General features: G+C 49.2%; 1 protein-coding gene across 1 annotated transcript; it reads right to left on the bottom strand.

The window, feature by feature from the left end:
- Window positions 1-603: 603 nt before the first annotated feature.
- On the bottom strand, window positions 604-3,475 carry LOC307007452 (uncharacterized protein; the record flags this gene model as incomplete). The annotated part of the gene is made up of 8 exons (XM_079629506.1): window positions 2,981-3,475; window positions 2,486-2,664; window positions 2,307-2,401; window positions 1,461-1,817; window positions 1,256-1,373; window positions 1,079-1,170; window positions 658-772; window positions 604-614 (listed from the first exon to the last, which is right to left on the bottom strand). The coding sequence occupies exons 2-8, from the start codon at window positions 2,523-2,525 to the stop codon at window positions 604-606; spliced, it is 828 nt and encodes a 275-aa protein (XP_079485632.1). The 5' UTR covers window positions 2,526-2,664; window positions 2,981-3,475.
- Between the last annotated feature and the right edge of the window lie 11,869 nt (window positions 3,476-15,344).

The following is a 15,344-nucleotide window of genomic DNA, read 5'->3' as shown; positions in this document are numbered from 1 at the left end:
CTTACAGAATAGGGCTATTCAATTTTGTTCCTGGTCAAGGTCTTCAGGATTGCTTGATTATTACAGGCAGATGTGTTTGACTAGGGTTGGAACTGAATTCTGCTGGTTGTGGCTCTCTGGGAACATAACTGAATTGCCCTGTTATAATGAACATACCAGTACTGCAAGGGATTTGCCAAGGCCAAGCAACAGTCTCAGCTGTAAAGAAGTTTTCGACTGAGCCAAGCTGCTGGGATGGATCCGCTATGCTGTTGTATTCTTCCACTGCAGCAGCAAGCTTCTTCTTCTCCTCACTCCTTCTGAGACGCAAAGAATGGCGTCGCTTGTTGCTATCTGAATAAAAAAAATAAAAAAATGTATTAGGCATTACAGCACTTTTTTAGCTACAAAGAAATAAATACATATACATTGTGACATCTAATGACATAATAGTTAAAAAATAACATGGTAAATTCCCAATGTTTGTGTTTCACCTGTTTGACTGTACAGACACTGTGTACGCCTTTTGATGCTGACTGTTAGTCCCTCTATTTCTTCTTGCAACCTCGCATCACCACTCCCGTGTCGATCATTTTCTACACAAGAAAATGCATAAAAGCAGCTTTATGTATTACCTGCCAATAATAAGAATAATAACAAAGCAAATCAAAACAATACCTTCTGCCCATTGCTGTACATCTGAAACCCACTGATGAACAGTATCATCATGAAGTGATAGCTCTGTCTTCAATGCCTCCAAGGTGTGTTGCTGCACTTGAAGAGCCTTCTGAGTCTACCAAATACAAAGTCAACTTGAAAAAGTCCTGCATTTCATTAACAGGCGCAGTAAACAATTTCTAAGAAACACTGGATAAAATCAACTCAAACAAACACACCCCTCCCTTGATTGCTCTTTTTCCAGTGATATTCCCTTCTTTTGTAATGTCTCCCTCCCTCTTTCTCTCACTCTCTTCTCCCCCACACAGCCCCTACTACTGATAGACTTTGATTTACTTTTTACACCTTTAATTTAGATATGAATAAATGAGTAAAACCTAAAAATCCCAACTGCAATATGTGACTGAGAAGAAAGTTATACCTTTGTATATCTGTTAACTAGAGCTTGTCCCAAATTGAGAACCTTCCACTTATTCCAGGACATGGCTTGTGTTGTAATCATGTCTGTTCTGCCTATAACATAAATATAAGAAAATGTAATGAGAGGTATGTATATAACAAAAGTCATTCTGTATTAATCATACCTAATTCAACAAACCTGCTTTTGACATGTATTTGCTTGTAACAGCAATTCGAGATAGGAAGCTGTTCACCTGCTCCACTTCCTCACCAATAGTTGACCCAGCTCCTTCCTGGTAGGCCCCACTGTACTTGACCTAACAAGTTTTTAAATCAAAATCAACGCATTTAAAATTTGTGCATTTCTTATTATTATTACATACTTAAAACGCATGGCAATATACCTCACATTTCCAAGAGTGTGCTTTGGCATGCATCACAGACATAAAAGGATGCATGTCCAGTAAAGACTGCAGCTCAGGGCACTGTTTAGACACACGTTGGAGATATGGGAAGTATTTGCAGGCTACATCTGAACAGAAAAATGTAATGCTCCCTTGTGACATGTCTGCAAGTTTTTTCTGAAGAAAGAGGGGGTAAGCAAAAATTTCCCCTCGGAACATGTTTAAGGCCATAAGGAGAATGCCATGGCGACAGACAGCAATCTCTAATCCCTCCTCATCCAGTTTGCTGCTTGATTTCTTGGCCAATTCTTTTGCCGCTGTCCATTGTGATGCACCACACAATCCTCTTCCCGACACCTAGATCACATAAATGATAAACATTTTAAAAAAGCTCAAAAGAGATGCTAAATAGACCACTCTAAATATGACGGGACTTAACACATGATCAACAAAAAAGATTCAATATTTACAGAACATTCACATTAGCTTTTGTAAGATGAGTTTACAGCTTTCTCAAAAATGCTTAATGCTTTGAATAAACAAATCCATCTCACTATGTATTGTACATATTGACTGAGTTAACTGTTATATTATGCTCTTTAAAAAACTACACATTGACTGCTTCAATCCAAGCTAATTTTAAAACAATGAACACAAAATATCTGAAGTAGTCATAATGTAAAATGCACATAGCATGTTGTCAGAGGAAATCATATTTTATCTTCTGGATCTGTTTAATTATTTTCTAAGCAATACATTTAGTTTAAGGAATGTGTAAAATTGTTTGAGAAAAGCTGTAAATTAAATTATCCAGTAATATCTGCCAACATAAATACAAATACTTACGTGATCATTGTTTTTGCGAACGAAGTCCACAAAGTTAGACACCTCCACATCACTTTGTATAAAAAATATGGTCAAATAATCCCCTTTTCTCTGTGCTATCGAGGAACACATCAAGAACGTATATTAACACATCATTCAAAATTAAGAAAATCACTTTATTTTAAAAAAAAGAAAAGTACCTTGCTGTGTTTTTAAAACGATAGTGTTTTCGATTTCCATCGACACATACAACTAGCATGTCTGGAGTGCATGCTGGACAAGTGAAAAACTCCTCCTGGCACATCTTTTCCACTGCATATCTTGCTGCAACCCATTCATTAAAACTGCAGATGAAGATATTGGCTGATATTTTTCCACTCTGTAAAATGAAGCACATGTAATACTGGTGTTTTACTGGGTAGAACATGTTTGATTATATGTAGCATTGAAAGCACTCATTATTTTAAATGAATCTCCAAAGGGTTAAAAGGATAATCATAAAGGATAGTCTGCTTAACTTTAACATCAGTTAAGGCTAGTGTACATAGCTGAATTGAGAATCATATTGCATAAAATTTTCACTATATTCAATAGTTAAATCTATTCATGAAAAGGTTTCTACTACCTTCAAAGAAAATAGTAATTTTACTTGCCAGTGGTTAATAATAATTAAAAATAATACAAATAATACGTACTCTACCAAAGAGAATTGTTTTCTCATCAAGCATTTTAACAAATGCTTGAAAAGACATCCCTGGTGATGCCATTTTCATCTCTTGAAATGAGACAAGCACATCTGTTGTCAACAGCATACTTGCAGGGATGTTGCCAGGCCAGTAACCACTCCTCTGAAGCTCTGACAAAGACGTCTCTCGTGAATGTCCACACAAAGCACATGACAAGTGAGGCATGCTAAGGTTGTAACGGCCTACAGGAGTAAAACAAGCTACATGGAATTATAAGACAATAAGGAAATGGTAGTAAATATTAGAAAAAATGTGATGCAAAAATCTTCCTTTCCATTCATAGTGATGAGGGTCATGGGCCTGCCTGAAGAAACAAGGACTGTCCCATTACTGCAATCACAAATATGGGCAGGTATTTCTACAGGCAGCAGTCGAACTGTGCAACAAAGAAGATATATTTAACAACATGATATATTAAGAGCACAATAAAACAACAATAATACAACTAAGCATAACATTATCTTACCAAGATGTTTAGCAGAAATTTGACCAGCTTCCTGGCAGAATCCTGTGGATGGAGGTAAAGGTTGTACAAAACCTGAGACAAGAGAATCGCGATTATGGAGAACAAAGAAGCTACCATGTCTTTTCTCATCACAGCCGGCACAGAGGAAAGGGTAAGGGAGACAGTCCCCACTGTTTTATAACATTATCATTTGCTTATGTCATGTCAGTCAAAATTAACTATACTTGTGAATGCTGAATAGTCATTCCATTTAAAACTAATAGTCCTCCTTTCATTGCTTGAGTCATTACATACAAAAATGTTGAACTAGTTGTCAAAATCTGTCAAGCAAATTTTACAATTTTTTTAAATCATTTTTGAAAATGTCTCCTGAGTTGAACAATTTATCTTAGGTGAATCTCAACTTTCACTGATGCGAAGGGGTGTGTGAAGCATTACTGTAGTTGCAACCAATGATAAGCCACTTCTCTACAATCACTGTCAGAGCTGAATCCCATAAACCCCCACTTTACAAGCATATATGAACCAAGCAGGACATAGTGTGCACCATTTCAACGCATTCTCATACAGAAATGGAAGGCCAGCCTCGTGGAAGAGGGGTGTGGGTGCGGGTGAGGGTGCGAGTGCGGTGCAGCACGGGGACGGGGAAGGGGAAGGGGAAGAAGAGGCCAAGTACATAGGCGGATCCCTGATGAAATCAGGGGTACAATTGTGGATCAATTGTGGTACAAATGTTAGGGGTACAACAGGGGTACAAATGTTGTCAATCACGGCCTCACAATGAAACATCTGCTGACTTTGTTAGACACTCTTTACAGGGACATAATCCCTGATAATGAGAGGGGTCTAACTGGAGACCATCTGAGCAAGCATGTTGTTGTTTTGGATTGCATTGCAAGAGATGATATTCGCTGTGATGTAGATGAAATTATGTGGCCAGACAGAGAGGAACATCTGGATGTGCATGAATGATTACAGTACTATATGTATGTTGTATGTTCAGTTCCAATATGTACTGCAATATTGTTTACAGTTGTGCACAGCTCTACCCAAAGGGAGTTTATGTTTGTTGTAAATAAGGGTGTATTTTTTCTTTTGCACAATGCTGTGAACAAATTAGAATTGCAAAGAGCATATGCAGTACAAATGTGAAACATTCAGTGTCTTGTAGTTACCTCACTAAATACAGTAATGTGTAACTTTACTGTATTTTTCAAATGGCTGTGCAAATAGTATATAGTGCTGTCTTGAGCATTTTCAGGTAGTGTCACCAATATCTGACTTTTTTGCATTGGAAAACATTTACAGAATAAACTGTCATAATGAAAACATGACAAAGCCATTTGACTATCTTGTTCATAGGCAATGGTGTCAAGACTTTTCATCTTGATGACACTGACACTTTTGTCACAGGTCGGGGGGGTCAAGCCAGACTGCACCCACCCCTGAAACCCAGGATCACCTCGAGGAGCGTACCAGGAAAACCAGACAGACGCGAGAGTAAAAATTTACAAGGTTTATTTTGTTAAAATTAATTAAAAGTCTCAATGTTGGTTCTGTGTCTCCCAACCAGAACGGGATCGGACCGCGGACGCCGGGAAGGCGTGGAGTTCCCTTCGGCAGCTCGTGCCTGTGCGTGGCCGGTCGGGGAAAAGAGGAGTCGGCCACCCGTCCACTGAGTGGGGGAGTATCCTGGTAAGTAGAACTTGTAGCTGCTTTAGTCAAGACGATGCAAGGAATATTTCATATGTCCACCTCTTTCCACAGCGACATCGCATACGGCGTGGGCCAGGAGGATCCTTCAATCTGCACAGCAGAGTAAGTAGTTCAACAACAGGTATATGTTCTTGGAATGAGTGATGGGGCTTACGGCTGGAAGATGCTTCGGTCCAGACGAGACAAGGAATAACTCTGGTGTCCACCTCTCTTCACAGCGACATCACATACGGCGCTTGGCCAGGAGGATCCTTCAATCTGCACAGCAGAGTAAGTAGTTCAACAACAGGTATATGTTCTTAGAACGAGTGAGGGGGCTTACGGCTGGAAGATGCTTCGGTCCAGACGAGGAAAGGAATAACTATGGTGTCCACCTCTCTTCACAGCGGCATCACATACGGCGCTTGGCCAGGAGGATCCTTCAATCTGCACAGCAGAGTAAGTAGTTCAACAACAGGTATATGTTCTTGGAATGAGTGAGGGGGCTTACGGCTGGAAGATGCTTCGGTCCAGACGAGGAAAGGAATAACTATGGTGTCCACCTCTCTTCACAGCGACATCACATACGGCGCTTGGCCAGGAGGATCCTTCAATCTGCACAGCAGAGTAAGTAGTTCAACAACAGGTATATGTTCTTAGAACGAGTGAGGGGCTTACGGCTGGAAGGTGCTTCGGTCCAGACGAAACAAGGAATAACTCTGGTGTCCACCTCTCTTCACAGCGACATCACATACAGCGCTTGTCTAGGAGGATCCTTCAATCTGTACAGCAGGGTAAGTTAACACATGTACACACAATCGTCCAGCAGGTAAGGAGAATCTTCACACTGAACGCCTGGGTTGTTTTTGTTACGGTGACAGTGGTGGGCTTTCGAAATGGTGAGCATACGGCATTAACTCTGTATATATTCCCCACACCCTGTAACTTCACTTCAAGCAATTTCTTGTGTAAACACACCACTTCAGGCACTGCATATCCACTCGTAGTGAAAATAGAGCCAGCACTCACCCAACGATTGCTCCTTCCACTGACAGGCTGGATCGAGTCCCACCCAATAGCGAGAGCGTGCGAATACCTCCTCACTGACCCGGGGACCAAGCGTTCCCTTGCCCACACTCGGAGGAGAAGACGAGAGTTCAACGGATCCCTTAATCCATACACTCTCCGGTGACACAACCCTCGTGATCAATCCACTTCACAACGTTATATCAATCTCAGTGCAGGTACATGCATTCAATCAAATTCCACGATCATATTACTTATCTTCCCTCAGATGATAATGGCGCGGCTTGGTCTGCACTTGGTCCTCGTAACTCACTCTCTTTCCGTCCTCAGTATCTCCACTCGATCGCTGTTATATCTGCCGCACAGCCGAACGGCCAAACCCCACAGTAATCCTCAGATACCTTCGCACGCCAGCCCAAACGTCAAAAGGGATCCACTTCTCTCAGGGGAACACAGTCAAAGGAGAGGACAACCAGGAAGAACGACCGGGAGAACGAACAACCCGTGGGAATCACCCCGTGAGAATCACCAACTTCCTGGTCTCTGAACTTCCTTTTTATATGATTCCTCCGCCTTCATAATCCTCGCGCAGATCCCGGCGTTTAATCCTCCGCACCAGATGTCAATCCGTCATTAGCGTTGTTATGGTGACATAACGCGCAACCCGGAAGTGGGCCGGTGTTACCGTAACACCGGTCCGGCCGGAACATAATTCCCGCGGGGACTTAGTTCCGCTTCCTTTTCGTCACCCCGTGACATACCCCCCTGCCAAACCGTTCTAGTCCCTAGAACGCCTTGCAGTCGCCCATTCTCCATAGCGGGCCGGGGGCTGGCCTCGGTTCTCCCTCTGGGACCGTCGTGGTGGCGAAACAGGGTCGATGTCCACAGGCATATCCATCGGGTCTCTGGGGGCCATTTCTGCGGGGACATTCACCCGTTCTCCTGGGATCACGGCCCATCCTGCTATCCACGGGGCTACAGCTTCAGGCTCCGTTGGTGCCTCCTCTACGGGGCTGGGATAGTTCGGACAGGGGCGGATCATGTTCCGATGGACCACTCTAGCAGGCCCGGCTTTTCCTTCGGGCCGAATCGTATAAACTGGCTGTCCAGGCCGCTGCTGGCCCTCGACCACATATGGTGTAGTCTCCCATCGGTCACTGAGCTTCCCCTTTCCCTGTCGCCGGTTTTCCCTTATCAGGACCCTTTCTCCTGGAAGGAGGGGGGCCTCTCGAGCCGTCCGGTCATAGAGCCTCTTGTTTTTCTTCCCAGCCGCTCGGATCCGTCTCGAGACTTGCTCGTATGCAAAATGGAGGCGTTGGTGGTGGCGCCCTACCCACTCGGTTACGTTCCCCTCCTCCTCGGTTGCTGCCGTCCCCAGCAATAAGTCGGTGGGCATCCGCACATGCCTGCCAAACATCAAATAAGTGGGGGCGTAGCCCGTGGTACTGTGCGTGCTGTTATTGTATGCCTGAATCAGATTTGGTAACGCACTCACCCAGTCGCTCTGATGTTCTTGATCTAGCGTGCCGAGCAAGTTCAATAGGGTCTGATTGAACCGCTCGCATCCGCCATTTCCCTGGGGGTGGTAAGTAGTGGTATGGGTCTTGGTGCAGCCATACAATTTACACAGCTCTCTGATCACCCGAGACTCGAAGTTCGGCCCTTGGTCTGAGTGTAGAAACTCGGGGCAACCGAACGGCTGGAAGACAGCTCTCCACAGAGCAGTGGCGGTGGTGTTTGCCGTCTGGTCCAAGGTAGGAATGGCCCAGGAGTACTTGGTGAACAGGTCGGTAATGACAAGGATGTTCTGGTAGCGGTCCGCCGGCCGACCCAAGGTCAAGAAGTCCATTGCGACTATGTGGAGAGGGGCCTTTGCCTGGATGGGGACCATCGGTGCTCGTGCTTCCTTCCTGGCTTTGAACAGGGTGCAACGAGGACAGGCCTGCACGAAGATACGTGCCGTTGCCTCTAGGTTGGGCCAATAGAAGTGTCGCCTCAAGAGAGATACCGTTTTCTCGTGCCCTTGATGGCCCAGCTGATCATGGTACGCTGCCAAGAGCTCTTGTACCTGGCCTTCGGGGACAACGATCTGTCGGAGTTCCTCGTCCAGCCCCGGATCTCGGACAGACCTGCATAGTACTCCCTCCTTCACCTGTAGTCTGGCCCATTGTCCCAACAGCTTCCTTCCTGCTCCCCCTTGGGCCCGTTGTTCGGCCAATGTCGGTTTTCGCCCCCGTTCCAGCCATCGCATCAAGCCACTGATCTCCCTGTCGGCCTGCTGTCGCTCCTTCCAGCGGCAGGGGTCCCATCCCCAACTCACAGGCATCGCCTCACGTTGAGTCCCCGGCGCCTCCACAATGCCCACCATATACTCCTCTCCCTCGGGATCTGGCATGGGTTCCGGTGGGTCCCTCGGACCGTGAGCTTCCGGGAGTCGGGACAGGGCATCAGCGTTGGTGTTCTCCCGACCTGGCCGGTACCGGAGCTGGTATTTGTAGTTGGCCAACTGGGCCACCCAACGCTGTTCTACTGCCCCCAACTTCGCCGTCTGTAGGTGTACTAATGGGTTGTTGTCGGTTACTACCGTCACCTGGGCACCCCACAGATAATCTTTAAACTTCTCGCTGAGTGCCCATTTCAGCGCCAGCAGTTCCAGCTTGAAGGAGCTGTAGTTGGCGTCATTCCTCTCGGCTGGATGAAGGCTCCGGCTTGCGTAGGCTACGACCCGCTCTACGCCGTCTTGTTGCTGGGCCAACACGGCCCCTAAGCCCAGGTTGCTGGCGTCCGTGTACAGGACAAAGGGCTTGGAAAAGTCGGCATACGCCAGAATCGGTGCCTGTAGCAACTCTTGTTTCAGTCGCTGGAACGCAGCCTCACACTCGGGGCTCCACAGGATAGACGGTGATCCACGACCTCGGGGGCGTCCTGTCCCAGCCAGCAACTGATTTAGGGGCTTTGCGATCTTGGAGAAGTCCTTGATAAAGCGACGGTAGTACCCCACGAAGCCCAGGAATGACCGGACCTGCTTCACCGTCTGCGGGGCAGCCCACTCTCGCACCGCCGACACCTTCTCCGGGTCGACCGAAACTCCCGCCGCACCCACACAATGTCCCAAGAATTTGACTTCCCGCCGTAACAGATGACATTTGTCCGGCTGGAGCTTCAGCCCGTATTTCTCCATGGCCCTGAAGACCTGCTCCAGGTGTTGTAAGTGGGAGTCGAAATCTGGGGAATAGACAATCACATCGTCCAGGTATACCAAAGCGGACTCCATCAGCTGGCCTCCCAGGCACCGCTGCATCAGCCTCTGGAAGGTGGCAGGAGCGTTGCAGAGGCCGAAAGGCATCCGGTCCCATTCAAAGAGACCGAACGGGGTGGTAAAGGCGGTCTTCTCCCGGTCCGCCTCGGCCACTTGCACCTGCCAGTAGCCACTTGCCAAGTCCAGCGTAGAGTACCATGCCGAGCGTGTCAAGCCAGCCAGGGAGTCCTCGATCCGGGGTAGGGGGAACGCGTCCTTCTTAGTGACCAGGTTCAGCTTACGGTAGTCAACGCAGAACCTCCATGCGCCCGTCTTCTTTTGCACCAACACGATGGGAGCTGCCCACGGGCTGCTGCTCTCTCTGACCACCCCTCGATCGAGCATACCCTGTAGCAGTGTGCGGACCTCTGTATACAGGGTAGGTGGAACGGGTCGATACCTTTCTCTACTGGGCTCTGCCTCTCCGGTGGGGATCCGATGTTGCACGACGTTGGTGCAGCCGTAGTCCTCTTCGTGTGCCGAGAAGACATGTTGCCACTTGCTCAGCAGATCCCGCAGCTTCCTGGCCTGTGCAGGTCCCAGCTCCTCCCCTTGCAGGGAATTTCCCTTCAAGTGGCCGGGCACCTCCTCTCCTAGACTCTGGGGCGACGAGCTCGCTTGGGTAAGGGCCACTTCCACCACCGCAGGGTGTACTTGGCGAAAGCTCACATCCTTGTCCTCCCGCACCTGATGGGGTTCTACCGGCGTCACCTTGACCAGCCGCTGGTGTTTGTATAAGTGCACGACATGGGGCGTCCCGTTCCGAACTCTCACCGGGATCCGTCCTCTTCGTGCCACGGCCAAACCTCTGGCGACTTCTACCTGCTGGCCATCCCAGTGGGGCTCCACCAGCACCCATTCTTCCGGTCCCACGTCCCGCTGGGGGACTCGTACCCACACTAGGGCCTCGCTGTTCGCTGGCACGGACAGGGCATACCGGCACGCTACCCGACCAGTCCCTTCGCGGCCTTGCCGGGCCCGGGACATCTGGATCCGTCGGCAGTCAGCGGCGACACGTTCCCATTCCTGTCGTTCGGCCGGCGAGACCCCTCGAGCGGGCTTTGCCCGAAACAATTCTTCCCAACATGCAGATAATACATTCATACCTAGTAGGGCCCGGTGACTCCCCAAGCAGTGGTCCTGTACGATGATCACTCCTTTCTGGGGCACGATAACTCCGTGGATCTCCAAGTCCGTCAGTCTGTAGCCAATGTAGGGGATGTCCAGACCATTTGCTCCTTTCAGGGAGAGCCAGGGAGCCTCCGTCCCATGCATCCTCTGGTTTCCGAACAGCTCTTGCGACAGGCTTTCCGCGAATAGGGTCACCTGGGATCCGGTGTCGATGAGACAGGGCACCTTCACACCGCACACCCGAACCTCCACCACTGGGCTATGCCCAACCAGCCTGTCCTTGGAGCCTGCTCCGACGGGTGGGTCATCTAAGGGGGTCCCGACCACACGACCCACTGTGGCCGGTCGACCTAAAAACCCCCCTCCGAACCTCTTCGAGGGCCACACTGTCGGCTGTAATGGCCTGGTTGGCCACAGCGGTTGCAGATAGGTCGTCCTTGCTCGTCCCATTCGAACTGGGGCCGGTTGGGCCGATTAAGTCGCCTCCCTGAGTCCCTGTTCCCGTCCGAGTACGCCCGGTCCCGCGAGATGGGCCTCACCTCTTGCCTGGTAGCCCCGGGACGCAGCTCGTCCACGAGCGTCTTAGTTAGCTCTGCCATCTGCTCCCGGACATCCTTTAGGAGTTCGAGCTTCAGGGCCTGTTTCCACTCTGCCATGTCGGGGACAGCCACTGCGGAGCTACTTACGGCCGCACACACAGGGGGCTCTCTCACCTCAACCTGATCGATCTCCAATGCCACCGCTTCTTTCTTTAGGTCTTCAAAGGTAAGTTCAGGGTCCCTTCTGAATTGTACTCTAAGGCCCTGGCGTACTGGGCCTTCCCTTAGCCCCAGCAGGAATTGGTCCCTCAACAGGGTCTCACCCTCTCCGAGACCATGGTCTGGGCGTCCCTGCAGCCTGGTAACTTGCTCCCGTAGTTGGAGGGCGAAAGCTCTGACGGATTGGCGGGGGCCCTGCTTGCTGCTGAAGAACTGAGCCCGGAGAACCGCAGTTGGAGTGGCGTCACCATATCTTTCCGTCAGGAATCTGAACACAGACTGGGCGGTGGCTCGGACAGCTTCGGGGGCGGCTTGGACTTCCCGCCGTGCTTCCCCTTCAAGGGAGTTGAGGGCAACTGTAGCTGTTGGGTCGCACTTAGTCCCTGTAGCCCGGCCAGATACTCGATCTGGGCCCGCCATTCGGAAAGGCGCACCTCTGACTCGCTTCCTCCATATTTCTGGACCCAGGGGTTTCCCATGAACACTGGCATAACTCGGGGTGGGGCCCCTAGTGCCTCGTCGTCGGCCATCCGAGAATCCCTGGTCGCTCAACCCGAGGTGAAACCCTGCCGACTTACGCCAAAATCTGTCACAGGTCGGGGGGGTCAAGCCAGACTGCACCCACCCCTGAAACCCAGGATCACCTCGAGGAGCGTACCAGGAAAACCAGACAGACGCGAGAGTAAAAATTTACAAGGTTTATTTTGTTAAAATTAATTAAAAGTCTCAATGTTGGTTCTGTGTCTCCCAACCAGAACGGGATCGGACCGCGGACGCCGGGAAGGCGTGGAGTTCCCTTCGGCAGCTCGTGCCTGTGCGTGGCCGGTCGGGGAAAAGAGTCGGCCACCCGTCCACTGAGTGGGGGAGTATCCTGGTAAGTAGAACTTGTAGCTGCTTTAGTCAAGACGATGCAAGGAATATTTCATATGTCCACCTCTTTCCACAGCGACATCGCATACGGCGTGGGCCAGGAGGATCCTTCAATCTGCACAGCAGAGTAAGTAGTTCAACAACAGGTATATGTTCTTGGAATGAGTGATGGGGCTTACGGCTGGAAGATGCTTCGGTCCAGACGAGACAAGGAATAACTCTGGTGTCCACCTCTCTTCACAGCGACATCACATACGGCGCTTGGCCAGGAGGATCCTTCAATCTGCACAGCAGAGTAAGTAGTTCAACAACAGGTATATGTTCTTAGAACGAGTGAGGGGGCTTACGGCTGGAAGATGCTTCGGTCCAGACGAGGAAAGGAATAACTATGGTGTCCACCTCTCTTCACAGCGGCATCACATACGGCGCTTGGCCAGGAGGATCCTTCAATCTGCACAGCAGAGTAAGTAGTTCAACAACAGGTATATGTTCTTGGAATGAGTGAGGGGGCTTACGGCTGGAAGATGCTTCGGTCCAGACGAGGAAAGGAATAACTATGGTGTCCACCTCTCTTCACAGCGACATCACATACGGCGCTTGGCCAGGAGGATCCTTCAATCTGCACAGCAGAGTAAGTAGTTCAACAACAGGTATATGTTCTTAGAACGAGTGAGGGGCTTACGGCTGGAAGGTGCTTCGGTCCAGACGAAACAAGGAATAACTCTGGTGTCCACCTCTCTTCACAGCGACATCACATACAGCGCTTGTCTAGGAGGATCCTTCAATCTGTACAGCAGGGTAAGTTAACACATGTACACACAATCGTCCAGCAGGTAAGGAGAATCTTCACACTGAACGCCTGGGTTGTTTTTGTTACGGTGACAGTGGTGGGCTTTCGAAATGGTGAGCATACGGCATTAACTCTGTATATATTCCCCACACCCTGTAACTTCACTTCAAGCAATTTCTTGTGTAAACACACCACTTCAGGCACTGCATATCCACTCGTAGTGAAAATAGAGCCAGCACTCACCCAACGATTGCTCCTTCCACTGACAGGCTGGATCGAGTCCCACCCAATAGCGAGAGCGTGCGAATACCTCCTCACTGACCCGGGGACCAAGCGTTCCCTTGCCCACACTCGGAGGAGAAGACGAGAGTTCAACGGATCCCTTAATCCATACACTCTCCGGTGACACAACCCTCGTGATCAATCCACTTCACAACGTTATATCAATCTCAGTGCAGGTACATGCATTCAATCAAATTCCACGATCATATTACTTATCTTCCCTCAGATGATAATGGCGCGGCTTGGTCTGCACTTGGTCCTCGTAACTCACTCTCTTTCCGTCCTCAGTATCTCCACTCGATCGCTGTTATATCTGCCGCACAGCCGAACGGCCAAACCCCACAGTAATCCTCAGATACCTTCGCACGCCAGCCCAAACGTCAAAAGGGATCCACTTCTCTCAGGGGAACACAGTCAAAGGAGAGGACAACCAGGAAGAACGACCGGGAGAACGAACAACCCGTGGGAATCACCCCGTGAGAATCACCAACTTCCTGGTCTCTGAACTTCCTTTTTATATGATTCCTCCGCCTTCATAATCCTCGCGCAGATCCCGGCGTTTAATCCTCCGCACCAGATGTCAATCCGTCATTAGCGTTGTTATGGTGACATAACGCGCAACCCGGAAGTGGGCCGGTGTTACCGTAACACCGGTCCGGCCGGAACATAATTCCCGCGGGGACTTAGTTCCGCTTCCTTTTCGTCACCCCGTGACACTTTCATTGACATGAATACTTGCTTTTGAGGAATGAGCTATCGATTTTGAGCAAGTGACACGCTTTTGCAGGTTATCAACTAGGTTTTGCAGTTTGTACTGATTGTTTTGAGAACTGCATTAACTGTTGTGCAAATGTAAATAGTGATGTGAGAAATGCACCAAAGCGACTGAGAAAAACGTACTCGGTTACTAACGTAACCTCGGTTCTCTCTAGGAGAGGAACGAGTACTGCGTCGAAGAACGCTACGGGAAAGTATTTCTTTGTCGAGATTGAAGCCTAAAAATTAATCCTTAATTTTGTAAATATTGTAAAACGCTTTTCTGTAGCATACAACCCTAGGCGGAGCAATATCGCTCACCCATTGGCTGCTCCGCCAGAAAAGCACAGCCTATGCGAGGCCAGAGACGCTGACCAATGAGGGCGCTTCGCGCCCTTCTGCGTCACCTCCCGCCAAAACAGGCGTGGCCTAGGCCTATAAATACGAGCATAGCTGTCTAACACACTGATTTTCGTCACGAAAGCGACGCAGCGTGGACACGCATGGCATGAGACGCAGTACTCGTTCCTCTCCTAGAGAGAACCGAGGTTACGTTAGTAACCGAGTACGTTCTCTTACGTAGAGTTCTCTCGTACTGCGTCGAAGAACGCTACGGGAACCCTATGTAACCCGCCATGCGTGTTCTTGGACCGACACAGACACCTAAGGGCGCGCGCGCCCTGGCATACAAGTGCCTACCCCAAGAAGTATAGGGAGAGCGGCTAAAAATAGCATCATCCCTTTATAGTAGTGCCTCTAAGGGCATAATAACATATATATGAAATATATATATATATGAGGGGTAATAGCATGCTCATGGGACACATTGTCAGTGAGTGATGCTTAAACATTGAAGTGACCTGGGCCGCAACGCGGGGCAGGAACACTAACATAGTCTTCTAGACCGAGAGCAGTTTAGCCTGCAACGCAGGAACCTCTAGGTTATAGAACCGTATAAATGTAGACGGGGAGGCCCAGCCTGCCGCCATACAAATATCTTGTAACGAGATTCCGCTATACCAAGCCCACGAAGAGGCCATGCCTCTCGTAGAATGTGCTCTGATGCCCAGGGGGCATTCCAAACCTCTAGATGCGTAGGCTAGCGCAATGGCATCCACTACCCATCGAGATAGACTCTGTTTCGTCGCGGCTCGCCCTTTAGAGCGCCCACTGAACGAAACAAAGAGCTGCTCCGTCTGTCGAAAAACAGCGGAGCGGGACACATAAGCTCTTAATGCCCT

Source organism: Phoxinus phoxinus (assembly GCF_949152265.1).
Source record: "Phoxinus phoxinus genome assembly, chromosome: 11".
Lineage (NCBI taxonomy): Eukaryota > Metazoa > Chordata > Actinopteri > Cypriniformes > Leuciscidae > Phoxinus > Phoxinus phoxinus.
This window is presented reverse-complemented; position numbering and strand designations above follow the sequence as displayed.